The sequence below is a fragment of the Hyla sarda genome, chromosome 4 (assembly GCF_029499605.1).
Source record: "Hyla sarda isolate aHylSar1 chromosome 4, aHylSar1.hap1, whole genome shotgun sequence".
NCBI classification, from domain to species: domain Eukaryota; kingdom Metazoa; phylum Chordata; class Amphibia; order Anura; family Hylidae; genus Hyla; species Hyla sarda.
Genome location: NC_079192.1, coordinates 243,584,024 through 243,605,266, shown reverse-complemented (window position 1 = coordinate 243,605,266; position 21,243 = coordinate 243,584,024). Strand labels below are relative to the sequence as shown.

Sequence of the window (21,243 nt, the reverse complement as noted above, 5' to 3'; positions counted from 1 at the left end):
AACAGCAATAAAGTGTCCTAGGTCATCTGCTTGACCTTCTAAACTACCACAATTACCACAAAGTCCATTACCTTATGCTGACCCAAAATACAATATGCCTTAGGTAATGAAATCTGATTAGAATTGTTTGTAACACACCCTCCTGTGTTACCTAAACAGAATGAGAGGGAGTGGAAGAGAAAGAGGGTGAAGAGGAGGAAGATATGGGCTGCCTCCTTTTGCACAGCTCTTCTTAACCTGGGCAGAGTTAAGGAGGCTGTGACATCAGCAGGCTAACAGAATAAGGTGGGTAAGCATCAGCAGGCACTGAGTGGACTTTCAGTGCAAGGATAGGAGGCTGTGCCTGCAGCTGCCAGCAGCACCTAGTCACTATGCAGAGGTCCCCGCTGGAGAAAGCCAACATCTTCTCTAAGCTCTTCTTCAGGTAGGTGCTTCATATGTGAGCCTGGGAAGTGAGAGTGCATGGCAGCATTCCTGTACATACTGGCACTGCGTGGTGTGATAGGGCAGCACAGTGCAGGCACCTGAGACTCCTGTTACTGAATCACACTACTTGCTTTCACCACAAGCACTTATATGAGTAAATGAACGGGGGAGAAAAGTTATTTGGCACTAAATGCTCCCTCCTTTGCAAAGAAATTAGACAACTGCTGTAAGAGGTTAGGCTGCACCTGAAACAACAATAACTCACAGGACAACAATGTCACCAGGTACACTCCACCGCATTGAGGCTGGCATTATATAAACTTGGAACACCTTGTGAGTACTGCACATAAACGACCTTTGCTTTTTTCTTCTTCAACAGATCCTGATGATCATTCACTTATAAAAAAAAAAAAAAAAAAGCTTTTAACATGAATTATAATGAACACAAAGCTTATAGATCTCCCAGTGTATAGATCTGTGCTGCAGGCTGGTGATCTATATAAAGAAAAATGTGGACTAAAACGTTCTGCTATAGAGTCACATAGTGATATTAATGTGGCTGAAAGGATAATCTTGTAATTAATCAGAATGTGTTTCCAGGGGTCATGTTCTTGTAGGAGAGCAGCACTCTCTGTGTATGGCTCTAGCAGGTAATTCTAATGGTTTGTGTTCCAGAATACACTGATATGTGATTCTTTAGCCATCCTGATGGTTTACTGTCATAACACACAGCTGTATTTAGGAGGATCTTTCTTTTGTTTCTTGTGTGATGGTTGGTGAGTGTATTATGATAATACATAATAGCTGCTTCCGTGTCCATTTGTTAATAACATTATTTGTTGTTACTAGTAGATTATATAAATAGTAATATGTGTGTTGTATATAACCACAGGAAGCTCTTTCTTTCTATTAACTAACCTATTCAGACTCTCAAGGGGGATAAAAGTATATTTGCAAGTATAACATATATATATTGAAAGTATTATATTTTTACCAATGGTGATGAAAATATGATAAAAATATGAAAATACTGACAAAAATACTCTCATGTGAAAGTTGCCATACAGTCAGCTGACTGCTCATTTATTCATTCAAAAGCCTGTCAGATGTAAAATCAGATTTGTACAGGCAGGTAGCACAGACATAACATCCTCACTTTTACAATTGACCATTTTCTGTGCTCACAATTTTAGTATGTCATTAAAGGGGTACTCCGGTGAAAACCTTTTTTCTTTTAAATCAACTGTTGGCAGAAAGTTAAACATATTTGTAAATTACTTCTATTAAAAAATCTTAATCCTTCCTGTACTTATTAGCTGCTGAATACTACAGAGGAAATTCTTTTCTTTTTGGAATGCTCTCTGATGACATCATGAGCACAGTTCTCTCTGCTGACATTATTATAATAATAATAACGCTTTATTTATTGTTGTCCTTAGTGGGATTTGAACCCAAGTCCCCAACACTGCAAGACAGCAGTGCTAACCACTGAGCCACCATGCTGCCCTTAGCATACATCTGCTATGCATGGTTGCTAAAATGGATAGAGATGTCAGCAGAGAGCACTGTGCTCGTGATGTCATCAGTGTTCCAAAAAGAAAGGAATTTCCTCTGTAGCATTCAGCAGCTAATAAGTACTGGAAGGATTAAGATTTTTTAATAGAAGTAATTTACAAATATGTTTAACTTTCTGCCACCAGTTGATTTAAAAGAAAAAAGGTTTTCACCGGAGAACCCCTTTAAGTATTATAGTCTTCCCCATTTATTGCAGGTGATCATAGCACATGTACATGTAATTTGTTTGATTTTGCACCTTTTTCATGACTTTGCTAAAAGCATTGCATTTAACAGTCATCAATAAACTATTCATAATGAACCCCTAGTAGATCCAAACAGTGTTTAGTACTTCAAACAACGTTTATGTTTGTTTTTTATTGACTTGGAAAAAAAATATGTTCCCTAATTATGCACTCCCAAGATGCAGTTTTAGTGGTGTTTCTTCAAAATTTGTGAGTTTTAGTATAGGCGTTTATTTTATTTTTTTTATAGGTGAATCATATGCTTCATTGATGCGACTTATCATGTGACTCAAGGATTTCTACTGAAAAATTGGGGTATAGCAGAGAAATAAGCCAATTTGAAATCCACATTGAGTAATACTGCTGACCCTATTTCTCCACTTTACTGCCACATCGTGTGATGCTCCTGCCACTTTAGCTCCCGATAGTTTCTGCTATTGTAATTCTGCACCCAGGACTTTGTGATTCTGGATAAAGACCCCTGCAATCAGACACTTATCCCCTATCCTTTGAATAGTGGATATGTGTTCCTGTGCTTTCCTTTAAAAGGGTCCCCTGGTGGAAAACAAATGTTTCCAAATCAGCTGGTGGCAGAAAGTTATACAGATTTGTAAATTACTTCTATTTAAAAATCCTAAACTTCCAGTATTTATCAGGTGCTGCGTATTCAGTTCTTTTGCTCTCTGCTGACTCCTCAGTCCATGTCAGGAACTGTCCAGAGCAGGAGAGGTTTGCTATGGGGATTTACTTATGCACTGGAGAGTTCCTGACATGGACAGAGGTGTCAGCAAAAGCAGTGTAGGGAGTAGTCTTTTTTAGACTCTTTTTTAAGTGTTTGTCCACACTGAATTGAAATAAAGCAAAGCTTCAGTAAGTGCCACTTTTTCTTCTTCACATTATTTGGATATGTTTTAACATTGCTATTTTACGGTATATGCCATTGTGATTTGTACAGGAGTTGGCATTAGAGATGGGGAAATATCCTAACACAGACCTGTATTTCCCACAAGTAAGACAATGGAGGCTGAAATACATTAATCCAGATTAAAGGAAATCTGTCATCAGTTTCACCTGCACTAACCTGTCGGTACAGACAGGTAGTGCAGGTGACACTGATGACAACCATACTTACCTGATCCCGTTTCGTGCTCTCATTCTCCCACTATCGTATTTTGTATCCGACTTGGAACATGAGCGGAGCTTTCTGTCTACACCGCTGCTGCTTCTCTGTTGGGTCCCGCTGCTAGCAACCAGCAGCTGAACGTCAGGAAGCTCCACCCATGCTCCAGGTCTGCCCCAGAATGGAAGATACGGAGGAAGATATCAGGGAAAGGGAGCAGGGAATTAGATCAGGTGAGTATGGTTGCCATCAGTGTCACCTGCACTACCTGTCTGTACCAACAGATGAGTGCAGGTGACACTGATGACAGATTTCTTTAACCCCTTAAGGACCACGGGTTTTTCCGTTTTTGCACTTTCGTTTTTTCCTCCTCACCTTTTAAAAATCATAACCCTTTCAATTTTGCACCTAAAAATTCATATGATGGCTTATTTTTTGCGCCAAAAATCTACGGCGAAACGGAAAAAAAATCATTGTGCGACGAAATTGAAGAAAAAACGCCATTTTGTAACTTTTGGGGGCTTCCGTTTCTACGCAGTACATTTTTCGGTAAAAATGACACCTTATCTTTATTTTGTAGGTCCATATGGTTAAAATGATACCCTACTTATATAGGTTTGATTTTGTCGTACTTCTGTAAAAAATCATAACTACATGCAGAAAAATGTATACATTTAAAATTGTCATCTTCTGACCCCTATAACTTTTTAATTTTTCCACATGTGGGGCGATATGAGGGCTCATTTTTTGCGTCGTGATCTGAAGTGTTTAGCGGTACAATTTTTGTATTGATCGGACTTTTTGATCGCTTTTTATTCATTTTTTCATGATATAAAAAGTGACCAAAAATAAGTTATTTTGGACTTTGGAAATTTTTTGCGCATACGGCATTGACCGTGAGGTTTAATTAATGATATATTTTTATAGTTCAGACATTTACGCACGTGGCGATACCACATATGTTTATATTTATTTTTATTTACATGGTGTTTTTTTTTATGGGAAAAAGGGGGTGATTTGAACTTTTATTAAGGAAAGGGTTAAATCACATTTATTAACTTTTTTTTTACACTTTTTTTTTGCAGTTTTATAGCTCCCATAGGCACCTATAACACTGCACACACTGATCTTATACCCTGTTCACTGCAAAGCCATAGCTTTGCAGTGATCAGGGTTATCGGCGGTCGATTGCTCAAGCCTGAATCTCAGGCTTGGAGCAATCAATCGCTGAGGGGACACGCCGGAGTCAGGTAAGAGGACCTCCGCTCGTGTCCAAGCTGATCGGGACACCGCATTTTCACTGTGGTGGTCCCGATCAGCCCCGCTGAGCAGCCAGGCAGCTTTCACTTTCGGTTTAGACGCGGCGTTCAACTTTGAACGCCGCGTCTAAAGGGTTAATAGCGCGCGGCACTGCGATCGCTGCCGCGTGCTATTAGCCCCGGGTCCCGGCATCAGATACATGCCGGGACCGACCCGATATGACGCGGGGTAACCGCGTGACCCCGCGTTATATCGCGGGAGCCGGTCAAGGACGTAAATATAGGTCCTTGGTCATTAAGGGGTTAAAGGTGATAACTTAAACAGTCCTTCGCTATCGTCTTCTTTCTGGTTGCCCGTGGTCAACGCTCATACTGTGACTCGGCTAATCACCAACTGTGGTGATAGCTGGTGATAGGTTGAGTGGCTGTATGATGCATTAAACCCCGGCAACCAATTCCGGGGCGCAATGCATCACACTGATGCTCAGCCTATTGCCAGCTGAGGCAGGACATTACTGTGGCCTGTGATTAGCTGAGCGGCAGTGTGAAGTGTTAACCATGGGCAACCAAGAGGAAGATGGCAGTGGAGAAGGGGAGCAGCGATACCGGGACACTGAGGGAGTCATGGCAGCCAGGGAATAATGGCAAAAAATAGTTCTGCATGAGATATTTCCTTTAACCTCCTGAGCGGTTATCCCGAGCGTGACTCGGGGTTAATTTTCCCTGCCAGCATCGGTAACCCCGAGTCACTCTCGGGGTAGAATTGCAGAGTTCCCGGCCGGGCTGCACGATATATCGCAAAAGCAATGCGATATAGCGATGCGGCCCCCCGGGAAAACATGCGATTATCTGCTCTGGTCGGCTCCCGTTGCGGGGGCCGGCCAGAGCAGGTAAACAAAAATACTAAAAGTCAGTGTTTCCCTACCAGGGGGCCTCCAGCTGTTGCAAAACTACAACTCTCAGCATGCCCGAACAGCCAAAGGCTGTCCGGGCATGCTGGGAGTAGTAGTTTCACAACAGCTGGAGGCCCCCTGGTAGAAAAACACTGAGCTAAGTGTAAAAGGAAGAAGCAGATGCCGTTCCCCTCCGTGCGGTCCGGGGTGTCCTCTCTTCACTATTCATCTTCTAGGACCTTTCACTTTTCAGCCAATCACAGGCCGCAGTGGTGTAAAGCCTGTGATTGGCTGAAGGGGAAAGGGCTTGTTCTGCAGCAAATACACTAGGTTTGAAATCTGCCGGCAAACCTAGTGTATTTGCTGCAGGACAAGGTGACAAGGGGGAGGAAGAATGTGACAAAGGGGGGAATGTGACAGGGGGGGGGGGGAATGTGACAAGGGGGGAATGTGACAAGGGGGGGAACGTGACTGGGGGGGAATGTGACAGGGGGGGATGTGACAGGGGGGGAGGGGAATGTGACATGAAGGGGGGATGTGACGGGGGGAGGGGAATGTGACATGAAGGGGGGATGTGACAAGGGGGGGGGGATGTGACAGGGGGAGGGGAATGTAACATGAAGGGGGAGAATGTGACAAGGGGGGAATGTGACAAGGGGGGAAGAATGTGACAAGGAGGGGGGAGAATGTGACAAGGAGGGGGGAGAATGTGACAAGGAGGGGGGAGAATGTGACGGGGGATGTGACAAGGGAGAGGGGGAATGTGACGGGGGGAGATGTGAAATGGGCGGAGGGAGATGTGAAATTCAGTTAAAAAAAATTGTACCGCTTTTGGTACACATTTCCAGACAGAATCATACCGCCAGGGAGGTTAATATTCATTGTCATACATTATAGAAATACTGGTCTGTAGCAGGATACCCCTTGGATGAAATGCTGATATGGGAAACTTTTTCACAGATTTGCTTATCTTGAATTTCCACCTTTATTTGTACACCATTTGGCACATTTATGGGCACTACTGGTTGTTCAGTATAGGACTTTGTAATTTGCGGGTCTGCGTTGTATGTAAATTTTTTAGCATTCCTCCAAAAGAAAGAAAACTGCCTTTCTAGTTTCAGCTATAGATACTTAAATGGGCACTGTCACCAACTTTATTTTTTGATATGTTGTAGTACTTATGTACTACAACATATCTCTAATAAACTTTTATAATTTTTTTTTTCATTAAAAAGGTTTAATTTACATTTAAAAACCGACTACTGAAAAAGGACTGATTTTGGAGTGGCAATCAGTCCTTTTTCAGTTAGGCTGCACTCGCCCCCTGCCTGTCAATCAGACAGGCGGGAGCGAGCGCATTGGCTCCCTGGCCACTGGCTGGGAGGCCACTCCTCCCGCACATCGCCGCCGCCGGCTCGTTGCCGCCGCTGTCCCTGCACGCCCGCTGCCGGACTCTGCAGTAACTGCAAGTGTAATGAGGGAATGGGGTATGCGGGGCGGGGCGGGGGGGGGGGAGGGAGGAGGGAACAGGCTTGTGCCGTAGCGGGGGGGGGGGGGAGGTAACGGGCTAGCAAAAAAAATAAAAATAGGATGGTGGGAGCTACCCTTTAACCATAAAAGAGCCTTAAAACATGACTTATTTACTAATTACACCAACGTCTGTCCAAAACAAAGAGATACCAATCTGTAGACAGCTATAAACTGTTTTGGGGTTCTTTCCCATTGTCAGAACAGATCAGAGAACTGGTTAACTAGAGAGATACCTTTGATTTAGCTTAAGGGGATATTGGTTTGCAATGGAGAAATCAGCTGGTGTAACTTAAAGGGGTAGTCCAGTGGTGAAAAACTTATCCCCTATCCTAAGGATAGGGGATAAGTTTGAGATCGCGGGGGGTCCGACCGCTGGGGCCCCCTGCTATCTCTCTGTACGGGGCCCCGGCTCTCCGGCCAGATAGCGGGTGTCGACCCCCGCACGAAGCGGCGGCCCCTCAATACATCTCAATGGCAGAGCCGGAGATTGCCGAAGGCAGCGCTTCGGCTCTGCCATAGAGTTGTATTGAGGGGGCGTGTCGGCCGCCGCCTCGTGCGGAGGTCGACACGCCCCCTTCCCGCGGGCTATCGGGGCTCCGTACAGGAGATCGCAGGGGGCCCCAGCGGTCGGACCCCCCGCGATCTGCAACTTATCCCCTATCCTTAGGATAGGGGATAAGTTGCTCACCACTGAGTCACCACTGGACTACTCCTTTAAAGCATACCTGTCAGATCACCCCAAAAAAACCAAACTGTTATATGTTTCTCAGTATCTCATCATGTAAATATCATTGTTATGTGTCTATGACTTATATTTCTCTCAGAAATAGCTTTATTTCTGAATTACCTTAATGTTATCGACTAGAAGCGGGGGGGCGGGTCCCTTTCTTCTCCTCAGGTGATAACCAATCCCCCTCCTCCCCCTACCTCATTCTCCTCAGCCACTGGTCTTGGGAGTGAGTATCTGTAACCCTTTCCTTTTTGGTTTTCTGCTATAGACACACACACACACACTGTGTGCCGACAGCTTTTGCAAAACTACAGCTCCCAGCATGCCTACACATCCTTTGAGTTTTAGTTTTGCAACAGCTGGAGGCATATGATTGGTAAAACTCAGATTTACAGTAGTGTTGCTGCAGGCTGTGTTCCTCCTACTGTTGCAAAACTACAACTACCAGCATACCCACACATCATTTGGGTGTGCAGGCATGCTGGGAGTTGTAGTTTTGCAACAGCTGGAGGCATATGTTTGTAGTCCCCCTGTATTAGACACACACACACACACACATTGACTTAATTTATTCATACACATGCGCATTACCTAGACAACACAAATTTACACACATACATATATATCCTCACACACATATATACATGCAGGGACACTCACTTTTTAAACAAAAGATCCTCCATTCAGTCCCCATCTTCATTCACCAGCTTCTTTCATCATCTGCTCACAGGCAGCAGTGTACTCCCGCCCCTCACCCTTCTTCTCACACGAGGAGACTGTGAAGTAAACACAGACAGTGAGGGAGCCGATCAAGGCAGCTTTAGATCTACAGACCTGTCCATTATGAAGTGGGTCCATGATGTAGGTGATGACGAGTGGACACAGCCAGGCTTGTATGTAACCCAGGAGGCAGGGAGGCAGTTTTTGACTGGCTTTTTCAGTATGAAATACAGATTTTTTTTTTAATGAAAGCAATTGCATTACCTATTGGTTTTGCATGCTTTACAACTTATCAAACATTTTTATATCTGACAGTCCTATGGTCCTATGCACATGGTCCTATCTGTAACCCTTTCCTTTTTGGTTTTATGCTATAGACACACACACACACTGTGTGCCGACAGCTTTTGCAAAACTACAGCTCCCAGCATGCCTACACATCCTTTGAGTTGTAGTTTTGCAACAGCTGGAGGCATATGATTGGTAAAACTCAGATTTACAGTAGTGTTGCTGCAGGCTGTGTTCCTCCTACTGTTGCAAAACTACAACTCCCAGCATACCCACACATCATTTGGGTGTGCAGGCATGCTGGGAGTTGTAGTTTTGCAACAGCTGGAGGCATATGATTGTAGTCCCCCTGTATTAGACACACACACACACACATTGACTTAATTTATTCATACACATGCACATTACCTAGACAACACAGATTTACACACATACATATATATCCTCACACACATATATACATGCAGGGACACTTACTTTTTAAACAAAAGATCCTCCATTCAGTCCCCATCTTCATTCACCAGCTTCTTTCATCATCTGCTCACAGGCAGCAGTGTACTCCCTCCCCTCCCCCTTCTCCTCACACGAGGAGACTGTGAAGTAAACACAGACAGTGAGGGAGCCGATCACAGCAGCTTTAGATCTACAGACCTGTCCATTATGAAGTGGGTCCATGACGTAGGTGATGACGAGTGGACACAGCCAGGCTGGTATGTAACCCAGGAGGCAGGGAGGCAGTTTTTGACTGGCTTTTTCAGTATGAAATACAGATTTTTTTTTTTTTTATGAAAGCAATTGCATTACCTATTGGTTTTGCATGCTTTACAACATATCAAACGTTTTTATATCTGACAGTTCCCATTTAAGTGTGACCATTTAAGTGAAGATCAATCATCTGTGGGATCATGCATACAAACGTCCAAATAATGGTCTCCTAAGATGGCCAAATTTGGCCATTTCAGCCTACCATTATGTTTTTGGATAGCTATAATGGCAATGCTACATCTAAAATGGTTTTATGCCATGTCAATAGCAGTCAATAGAAGTCAAAATATAATGGCCTCACATAACCTGTGAAAAGTCAATTGAGCTGCTTTTGATCGGCAGATCAGGCTAATCATACATAGTCTCTCCCTGTTGAAACAAATAGGAATTATAGACACTGTCTAATAAATGCACTCCTAAAGCCTCTATAAAACATTTAAAAACAGAGTGACTCTGCAGGTGCATTGCAACTCGGACTAGAACAGGCTAGTCTTTAGGATCATTAAAGTGTACCTGTCGTCAACAAAAACTTTTCATATAATGCAGATAATACCATTATATGTATATTTACAATATACATTGGTTAAACAATGTGTATATTTTGGGGTAAGAAAGTGCTATCCCTGCAGCTATTGCCTGTGTGTCTCTATGAGGAGTCCAAATACAGGAAGTGAGGGTAGGACAAGCAGGGCTGTGTGCAGGCTCCTGTCTTGTCAATCACTCTGATGTGTAAGCCCGTAGCAAGTCACAGAGCCTCAATGCACAGAGCCCTTGTCCTCAGTGCACAGGGCCCTGCTTGTCCACCATCACTTCCTATATTTGGACTCTTCATTAAGACACACAGGCAATAGCTGCAGGGACAAAAATATACATATTTTTTTTAACCAATGTGTATTACAAATATACATAAAATGGTATTATCTACATTATATAAAAAGTTTTTGTTGATGACTGGTACACTTTAAGGGTCCCAGTGGTCAGATACCTGCTCATTAATATTTTATGACCTATTCTATAGTAACATAGTAATATAGTTCATAAGGTTGAAAAAAGACCAGAGTCCATCAAGTTCAACCTATATCTTTAATGAGTCCCTACTGAGTTGATCCAGAGGAAGGCAAAAAACCCTCATACTAGAGGTAAAAATTCCTTCCCGACTCCAAATATGGCAGTCAGAATAAATCCCTGGATTAACGTGCTGTCCATATAAATCTAGTATACATAACCAGCGATGTTATTACTCTCCAAAAATGCATCCAGACCCCGTTTAAATTCTTTTACAGAGTTCCCCATGACCACCTCCTCTGGCAGAGAGTTCCATAGTCTCATTGCTCTTACAGTAAAGAACCCCCATCTGTGCTGGTGTAGAAACCTTCTTTCCTCTAGATGTAGAGGATGCCCCCTTGTTATAGATACAGTCCTGGGTATAAATAGATAATGGGAGAGATCTCTGTACAGTCCCCTGATATATTTTTACATAGTTATTAGGTCTCCCCTAAGCCTTCTTTTTTCTAAACTAAATAACCCTAATTCTGATAATCTTTATGAGTACTGTAGGCTTCCCATTCCCCGTATTACCCTGGTTACCTGTCTTTGAACCTTCTCTAGCTCCCATATATCTTTCTTGTACACTGGTGCCCAGTAAAGTACACAGTATTCTATGTGTGGTCGGACTAGTGATTTGTACAGCGGTAGAATTATTTCCTTGTCATGGGCATCTATGCCCCTATTGATGCACCTCATGATTTTATTTGCCTTGGCAGCAGCTGCCCGACACTGGTCACTGCAGCTAAATTTACTGTTAACTAAGGCCCCTAAGTCCTTTTGTACATCAGTTGTACATAATCCCAGCCCAGATTTTTCTTCCCCATGTGCATAACCTTACATTTATCAGTGTTGAACCTCATCTGACACTTCCCAGTCCAAACCTCCAACATATTCAGATCCATTTGTAATAGTGCACTGTCCTCTATAGTGTTAACTGCTTTACAGAGTTTAGTATCATCTGCAATGATTGCTACTTTACTATTCAACCCCTCTACAAGGTAATTAATGAATATATTAAAATAGAATAGGACCCCTGTGGTACCCTACTAGTAACAACCACCCAATCAGGATAAGTACTATTAATAACCACCCTCTGTTTCCTATCACTGAGCCAGTTACTTACCCTACTTACCCACTTACACAAATCAGCCCCATCCTTCTCATTTGATGCACCAATCTTTTATGTGGCACCATATCAAATGCTTTGGAAAAATCCAGATATACGACATCCAACGATTCCCCCTGGTCCAGTCTGGAGCTCACCTCTTCATAAAAGCTGATCAGGTTAGTTTGACAGGACCGATCCCTCAGAAAGCCATGCTGATATGGGGTCATACATTTATTTTTATCAAGATACTCCAAAATAGCATCCCTTAGGAAACCCTCAAACAATTTACATACAACCGAGGTTAAACTAACAGGCCTACAATTCCCAAGGTCACCTTTTGACCCGTTTTTAAATATTGGCACCACATTTGTCATGCGCCAGTCCTGAGGAACAGTTACTGTTATTATAGAGTCCCTGAATATTAAAAATAGAGGTCTGTCTATTACATTACTTAATTCTTTAGAACACTGGGGTGAATGCCATCTGGACCTGGTGATTTGTCTATTTAGATTTTTTGTAGGCGGCATTGTACTTCTTCCTGGGTTGGCCAGGTGACCTTTACAGGGGAGTTTAACTTATCTCGCTGTATTTCACCTGGCATTTCATTTTCCTCGGTGAATACAGTGGAGAAGAATTTGTTTAATATATTAGCTTTTTCCTGATCCCCATTTATAAGGGCCAACACTTTCATTTTTAACCTTTTTGTTATTTATATAGTTAAAGGGGTACCCTGGCCCTAAGACATCTTATCCCATTTCCAAAGGATAGAGGACAAGATGTCTTACTGCCGGGGTCCCGACGCTGGGGATCCCCGCAATCTTGCATTGGGCACCCACCTCTTTGAGCTGCATGCCGTGCTGCCAGCTCACAAACTGCCTGGTGGCGACCACGGGGTCGGAGCATCGTGACGTCACGACTCCACCCCCGTGTGACATCACGCCCCGCTATGCAAGTCTGTGGGAGGGGGTGTGACGGAGATGTCTTAGGCCGGACCATCCTTTTAAAGAACATTTTTGGGTTAGTTTTACTCTCTTTGGCAATGAGTCTTTCTGTCTCTATTTTTGCAGCTTTTATCTGTTTTTTTACATATTTTACATTTTTCTCTATAGCTTTTATTCCCATAAGTTATATACCTCTTACAGTTAGAATTTAAGATATTTTTAAAAGTCCCCCATTTAGTGTCAGTATTCTTGTTTTTGAGGACATTATCCCATTTTATATTGGGCTTCTCTGAGTTAATCAAACTTTGCCTTCTTAAAGTTCATTGATTTTGTGGTCCCTCGCGAGATTCCCTTATTAAAGAACAAGTTAAAATGTATTATATTATGATCACTATTTACTAGGTGTCCTTCTACCTGCACATTAGTTACTCTATCAGGTCTGTTGGTTAATATTAAGTCTAGCAGGGTGCCCCCTCTGGTCGGGCCCTGCATAATTTGGTACAGATAATTGTCTTTAGCTATAGTCAGAAACCTGTTTCCTTTATGAGATTCACAGGTCTCAGTCTCCCAGTTTATCAGGATAGTTAAAGTCCCCCATTATTATCACATCATTCTGATTTGCTGCCTTGTTTATTTGCCTCAGTAATTGATCATCTGGCTCTTCAATTATGTTTGGTGGTTTATAGCCAACTCCTATCAGAATTTTGTTATTTCTATCTCTATATATTTCTACCCATAATGACTCCACATTATTGTTTCCTTTCCGTATATCCTCCCGCAGTGCGACCTTCAGACTGGACTTTACATAAAGACAGACTCCTCCCCCTTTCTGTTTTGTCTGATCCATCCTGAATAGACTATAACCTTGTATGTTGACCTTGTATGTTGATCATAGCTATCATCCAACCAAGTCTCTGTTATACCCACTATGTCATAATTCTACTCAGACATCAATCACTCCAGTTCATCAGTTTTATTGGACAGACTTTTGGCATTAGTCAACATGCAATTCAATGGTGTATGTTTTTTCTCCTTATGAAGCCCTATTAACTATTCTGACCCCTCTAGAACGTACATGTTTGTGGTAGAGAAATCTATATTTCTTTAAGGAAAAATTAATTTCTAATCTTATACAGTTTAACCTCTTCAGGACGCAGGGTGTATGGATACGGATTCCGGGCCCTGCCGCTAGCCGGTCGGGGACCGGGATGACTGCTGATATCTATCAGCAGGCATCCTCCCGTGCATATGCCCAGGGGGGTCCTGAGACCCCCCCATGTCGGTGATCGCCGGATATCGCCGGTCAATTCAGACCGGCGATTTTCGGAGGATCCTGGTCATACTGGTGTCCGGTGACCCGGTGACCTGGAAAGTCAGGGGGATCGGGGGTGTCCAAGACTTCCCTGGTCCCCATGAAGGGATAGGAGTTAGGTGGCAGGGGTGCCACCCCTCCTATCCCTGCTATTGGTTGTCAAGAAGCGACGACCAATAACAGATCGGGGGCGGGGTGGGGGGGTTAAAGTTCGGTTCCCCCGTTCTGCCCACCTACGATAATCCAGGCAGAACGGGGGAACTGTAACGTGACCGCCACCAGCGGAGGTGGAGGTCCCTTACCTGACCGGTGGCGGCGGGCTGTGATGACGTGCGGCTCCCTCGTCCGGCTCCCTGGTGGAGACTACGGAAGCCGGTGAGTGGTTGCCTAGCAACATCTGGGGGGGGGGCTAAAGTTTGGAGACCACTATACAGTGGTCTCTAAACTGTAGCCCTTCAGATGTTGCAAAACTACAACTCCCAGCATGCCCAGACAGCCGTTTGGGCATGCTGGGATTTGTAGTTTTGCAAGATTTAGAGGGCTACAGTATGATGATCACTATGCAGTTGTCTCTAAACTGTGGCCCTCCAGATCTTGCAAAACTACAACTCCCAGCATGCCCACACAGCAGTTTGCTGTCTGGGCATGCTGGGATTTGTAGTTTTGCAATATCTGTAGGGCCACAGTTTGGAGATCTCTTTGCAGTGGTCTCTAAACTGTAGCCCTCCAGATGTTGCATAACTGCAAATCCCAGCATGCCCAAACAGCTGTCTCAGCATGCTGGGAGTTGTAGTTGCAAATTTCCTGCCGCGGCGCAAACTCCTATCGGGAAACTCACTGTAAATCCGTCAGTGAGAATGTACCCTAAAAACACTAAACTACACTAACACATAATAAAGGGTAAAACACTACATATACACCCCCTTACACTGTCTCCCCCAATAAAAATAAAAAACATATTGTACGGCAGTGTTTCCAAAACAGAGCCTCCAGCTGTTGCAAAACAACAACTCCCAGCATTTCTGGACAGCCACTGACTGTCCAGGCATGCTGGGAGTTTAGCAACAGCTGGAGGCACCCTGTTTGGGAATCACTGGCGTAGAATATCCCTATGTCCACCCCTATGCAATCCCTATTTTAGTCCTCAAATGCGCATGGTGCTCTCTCACTTCGGAGCCCTGTCGTATTTCAAGGAAACAGTTTAGGGCCACATATGGGGTATTTCCGTACTCGGGAGAAGTTGAGCTACAAATTTTGGGGGGCTTTTTCTCCTTTTACCCCTTATGAAAATGAAAAGTTGGGGTCTACATCAGCCGGTTAGTGTAAAAAAAAAAAAAAAATTTTACACTATGATGCTGGTGTTGCCCCATACTTTTTATTTTCACAAGAGATAAAAGGAAAAAAAGACCCCCAAAATTTGTAACGCAATTTCTCCTGAGTACGAAAATACCCCATATGTGGAGGTAAAATGCTCTGCGGACGCACAACAAGGCTCAGGTCTGAGAGCGCACTATTTACATTTGAGGCCTAAATTGGTGATTTGCACAGGGGTGGCTGATTTTACAGCGGTTCTGACATAAACGCAAAAAAATGAATACCCACACGTGACCCCATTTTGGAAACTACACCCCTCACGGAACGTAACAAGGGGTATAGTGAGCTTGAACACCCCACAGGTGTTTGCCAAATGTTCATTAAAGTTGGATGGGAAAATGAGAAAAAAATTTTTTACTAAAATGCTGGTGTTACCCTAAATTTTTCATTTTCACAAGGGAAAATATGAAAAAAGTCCCCCAAAATTTGTAACCCCATTTCTTCTGAGTAAGAACATACCCCATATGTGGATGTAAAGTGCTCTGCGGGCGAACTACAATGTTCAGAAGAGAAGGAGCGCCATTGGGATTTTGAAGAGAAAATTTGTCTGGAATTGAAGGCCAAGTGTGTTTACAAAGCCCCTATAGTGCCAGAACAATGGACCCCCCCCCCCACATGTGACCCCATTTTGGAAACTGCACCCCTCACAGAATGTAATAAGGTGTGCAGTGAGCATTTACGCCCCACAGGTGTTTGACAGATTTTTGGAACAGTGGTTCGTGAAAATGAAAAATGTAACAGCCCACTGTTCCAAAGATCTGTCAAAAGCCAGTGGGGTGTAAATGCTCACTGCACCCCTGATTAAATTCTGTGAGGGGTGTAGTTTCCAAAATGGGGTCACATGTGGGGGGGGGTCCACTGTTCTGGCACCATAGGGGGCTTTGTAAATGGACAAGGCCCCCAACTTCTATTCCAACCATATTCTCTCTCCATAAACTCAATGGCGCTCCTTCTCTTCTGAGCACTGTAGTGCACCAGCAGAGCACTTGGCATCCACACATGGAGTATTTCCATACTCAGAAGAAATGGGGTTAAACATTTTGGGGGGCATTTTCTCTTATTACCCCTTGTAGAAATAAAAAATTTGGGGAAAAACCAGCATTTTAGTGAAAAAAAAAGAAAAATTAATTTACACATTCAACTTTAACTAAAAGTCGTCAAACACCTGTGGGGTGTTAAGGCTCACTGTACCACTTTTAACATTACTTGAGGGGTGTAGTTTCCAAAATAGTATGCCATGTGTTTTTTTTTTTGCTGTTCTGGCACCATAGGGGCTTCCTAAATGTGACATGCCCCTAAAAACCATTTCAGCAAAATTTGCTTTCCAAAAGCCAAATGTGACTCCTTCTCTTCTGAGCATTGTAATGCGCCCGCAGTGCACTTGACGTCCACACATGGGGTATTTCCCTACTCAGAAGAGATGGGGTTACAAATTTTGGGGAGATTTTCTCCTATTAAACAGCATTTTAGTTAAAAAAAATTCATTTACACGTTCAAATTTAACGAAAAATCATCAAACAACTGTGAGGTTTAAAGGCTCACTGGACCCCTTGTTACGTTCCCTGAGGGGTGTAGTTTCCAAAATAGTATGCCATGTGGGGGTTTTCTTGCTGTTCTGGCACCATAGGGGCTTCCTAAATTTGACATGCACCCCCAAAAACCATTTCAGAAAAACTCGCTCTCCAAAATCCCTTTGTCGGTCGTTCCCTTCTGAGCCCTCTAGTGCACCCACAGAACACTTCACATACACATATGAGATATTTCCTTACTCAAGAGAAATTGGGTTACAAATTTTATGAAGATTTTTCTCCTTTTACCCCTTGAAAAAATTCAAAAACTGGTCTACAAGAACACGCGAGTGTAAAAAATGAAGATTTAGAATTTTCTCCTTCATTTTGCTGCTATTCCTGTGAAACACCTAAAGGGTTAACACACTTACTGAATGTCATTTTAAATACTTTGAGGGGTGCAGTTTTTATAATGGGGTCATTTGTGGGGTATTGCTAATATGAAGGCCCCTCACTTCAAAACTGAACTGGTCCCTTAAAAATTCTGATTATAAAAATTTTGTGAAAAATTAGAAAATTGCTGCTGAACTTTGAAGCCCTCTGATGTCTTCCAAAAGTAAAAACATGTCAACTTATTTATGATGCAATTATAAAGTAGACATGTTGTATATGTGAATCAATATATAATTTATTTGGAATATCAATTTTCCTTATAAGCAGAGTTTCAAAGTAAAAAAAAATGCTACATTTTCAAATTTTTCTTAAAATTTTTGCATTTTTCACCAAGAAATTATGCAAGTATCGACGAAATTTTACCACTAACATAAAGTAGAATGTCATGAAAAAACAATCTCAGAATGAAAAGTAAAAGCTTCCCAGAGTTATTAATGCTTAAAATGACAGTGGTCAGATTTGCTAAAAAGGCCTGCCTCCTTAAGGTGAAAATTTCAAATACAGCAGACTTCTTCCTACATGTTCACAGTAAGTCATCATTCTGCTAAAACAATAATTTATGGTTAAATGTCACCCCAAAAAAAGTTTTAGTTGAAATCATCCATTTTTTTAAAGGGGTACTCCGCCGGAAAACATTTTTTTTTAAATCAACTGGTGCCAGAAAGTTACACAGATTTGTAAATTAGTTCTATTTAAAAATCTTAACCCTTCCAGTACTTATCAGCTGCTGTACGCTCTACAGGAAGTTATTTTCTTTTTGAATTTCCTTTCTCTCTGACCACAAGTGCTCTCTGCTGACACCTCTGTCCATTTTAGGAACTGTCCAGAGTTGGACCACAAGTGTTCCTGTCTACTGAACCGTGAGTGTTACACTGTTCAGTAGGTGTTTGCTGTTGGATAGCCATGACAAGCTATAAAAATCCAATTTAGCCTCCTTCTCAGAAAAATTCACCCATTCTGGCTTTATATCGAGGGTCTAAGAGTGTGCTATCGATCACTCGTCTCTTTCCTTCATGTGCACAATACACCTGTAAGGGTCAGCAATCATCATTAGTGGTAGCTGTAGCCAGTGGACAAGAGGCATTGTTGGACTAATGGTTGCTGTAGCCAGCTTACAGAAGGCTTGCAACAGAATTAGTGTTTTTAAAATGTTGTAAAAGAAATATCTTTTGTGACTGGCAAGTGAAGAAGAGCGTTCCAAAAATTCTCCCTTTTGGGAGTTGCAACAGGAATGGTGTCCCACAATAATGAAATAGCTTCTGCATTAAAAGCTGGAAAAAAATATTCTTTTTTTGGGTTCATGGTGGGTGGTGTATGTGTAGACCCGGTTGGTAGTAGCCTGATGGTAGTTGGAGTATCCAGCTGACAGCAGGTATTGGTGGACTGGTGGTAGTTGGAGTAGGTAGAGGACAGCAGGCATTGGTGGACTTGTAGTAGTTGCAGTAGCCAGCAGACAGCAAGAAGTGGTGGACTAGTGGTAGTTGTAGTATCTAGTGAACAGCAGGAACTGATTAACTAGTGATACTTTTAGCCAGACATTGTGATAAAGTTCCATGTGCTTATGTAGAGCCGTAATTCTCAAACCCTGGCTATGCCTTACTTTATTTTTGCAGAGACCCCACTGTGCCTGGGTTTCTGCATCTAGTATAATAGAAAAGAATTTCCTCACAACAGAATTTCTGTAAAGAGAAAGGTACTCCACCACCCGAATGTGCCCCTTCGCTTGAAGGCTTTTTTCTCAGACTGTCACCTGCTCCTGAGCGTATTTACATTAAACCCAGGTAGAAATTCTATATGCTTGATTACACGCAGAAAATACACGTAACTTGGCATTTGATGTCTATTCTGCATTTTTTCTCAAGACATATAATGCATATTTATGTTAAAATACTGATCAGCCCACTTGCTTTGCATAAAGGGGTATTCCAGGCCAAAACTTTTTTTTTATATATCAACTGGCTCTGGAAAGTTAAACAGATTTGTAAATTACTTCTATTAAAAAATCTTAATCCTTCCAATAGTTATTAGCTTCTGAAGTTGAGTTGCTGTTTTCTGTCTAACTGCTTTCTGATGACTCACATCCCGGGAGCTGTCCAGCTCCTATGGGGATATTCTCCCATCATGCACAGCTCCCGGGACGTGACATCATCATTGAGCAGTTAGACAGAAAACTTCAGAAGCTAATAACTATTGGAAGGATTAAGATTTTTTAATAGAAGTAATTTACAAATCTTATATAAATTTTTTTACAATTGATATATAAAAAAAAGTTTTGGCCTGGAATACCCCTTTAACTTGCTAGGTATTGTAATGTAATAGCTTTTATTGGCTCGTTCTGCAGTGAGACTGCTGATATTTGTAGTGCACCAACTGGACATAGTAATGCAGGTGACAGGTCACTGTCTAAGGTAAACCCATTGCTGAATTCTTTGCTCAGCTTGCTTTCTATTGTATTTAAGAAGGCTTTGTAAGATCAGTAGTTCTTCTGTGCACTGCTCTCTCTGCTTTTTCTCCAAGATGGCGGCTGCAATGCAGTGCATATCAATAACTTAAGAAAGAGGCTGGTCATCTCTGAGCATGACAAGGGCTACTAGGGAACAAGCAAGTAGCCAAGTATCAAAAACTAAAAGGTTCAAATCCCAATGAATGCATTTACTGAACAAGTTACAATCTTGATTCAACAATATCATTTTGGTTTTGGATTAAAAAAAAGGTTAGAGTCTTGATCAACAGCACTATAAATGCTACGTTGTGATCTCATCAGATATGACATAATTGTCAAAATAGTCCCATTGCGTTAATTTTGGACTACATAAGTTCATTCTTAATTAGTTAGGTATGTGTCACTCATGCTCATGCTGAGTGAACATTGTATATAATGTAATGAAATCTTTTTGTACAAGTGAAACACGTGTTGTGAACACACACTGACTTCCTAGCTGAGCTCTTCAAGACCAGGTCAGAGTGCAGTACTTGAAAGTCTTCATGTTTTCAGTTGTCATCAAGGTTTTAAGCACTTTTCATGAAGCTTATTAGGGTAACATAAACAATCACAGATCTACAGATCACAGTAAATAAACATAAAATCAATGGGTAGTTAAGAAAGGAAACCATTGTGTTATTTATGCAACTATCAGATCTTATTCTCCGAAGCTTTTGTCTAAACATTGAAGACAATCAGACAGACGTTCTCTTGTCGATACTGGAAACATGTCCATGCAGTCTTAAAAACATTACCCTATTCAATACTTGATTTACTGAACTGGAAAATTGAATAGTAAAGTCTTTGCCAGATCATTGTCAGGAAAATTCAGTGTTATTTGCAAACAACGTTTTATATATATGCAGCACATAACAACTATATACACATATCACAGATTGTGTAAACAGGATATGTACAAATGATCAATGTGATATGTGTTTTCCCAGTATTAGTGTTTTGGCCATACACATTAGATTAATACTGGCTAACTAAGCATTTCAGCAGAGACTTTATCACTTTTGAGAACACATGCATCTTTGGCCAAACATAGGTGGGTGCAGATGCATAACTGTGGTCTGAATGAGCACCAAGCTGACAGCTTTCTTTTCTTACAACCCCCACGCCTGTAAACATGCTAGACTCAGTCAAGCCAGCATGTGTTTTCAATATGGGAGAAGAGACTAAACCACCACTATGCATCTCCCCTATGCAATAAAAGGACCAGATATCTTGAAATCTAACTGCCTGATTCTTCTCTTTTCCCAATGGGATACCTGTATACACAGTCGGTTAATATTCATCTACTGTGTGTGGCCTGCTTTATAACAATATACTCCTTCACAACCAAATATCTCTTCTCCTTAAAGATATCGCAATAAAAAAAAATAGTACATTTGGAATGTGGATCTTGTCATGGCAAACCTGGAAAACATTTTTTGGGGATAAAGTTTGGGAAAGTTTCTTACCTTGCCTGGAAAAAGACAATCT

At 42.1% G+C, this 21,243-nt stretch overlaps 1 protein-coding gene across 1 annotated transcript in view; it reads left to right on the top strand.

The window, feature by feature from the left end:
- The first annotated feature begins 200 nt into the window (after positions 1-200).
- CFTR (CF transmembrane conductance regulator) overlaps positions 201-21,243 on the top strand; it is a 285,066-nt gene continuing 264,023 nt past the window's right edge. Inside the window, exon 1 of the mRNA XM_056573841.1 lies at positions 201-424. Within this exon, the coding sequence (XP_056429816.1) occupies positions 372-424 (53 nt within the window). The 5' untranslated portion in view covers positions 201-371. The remainder of the gene's footprint in view (positions 425-21,243) is intronic.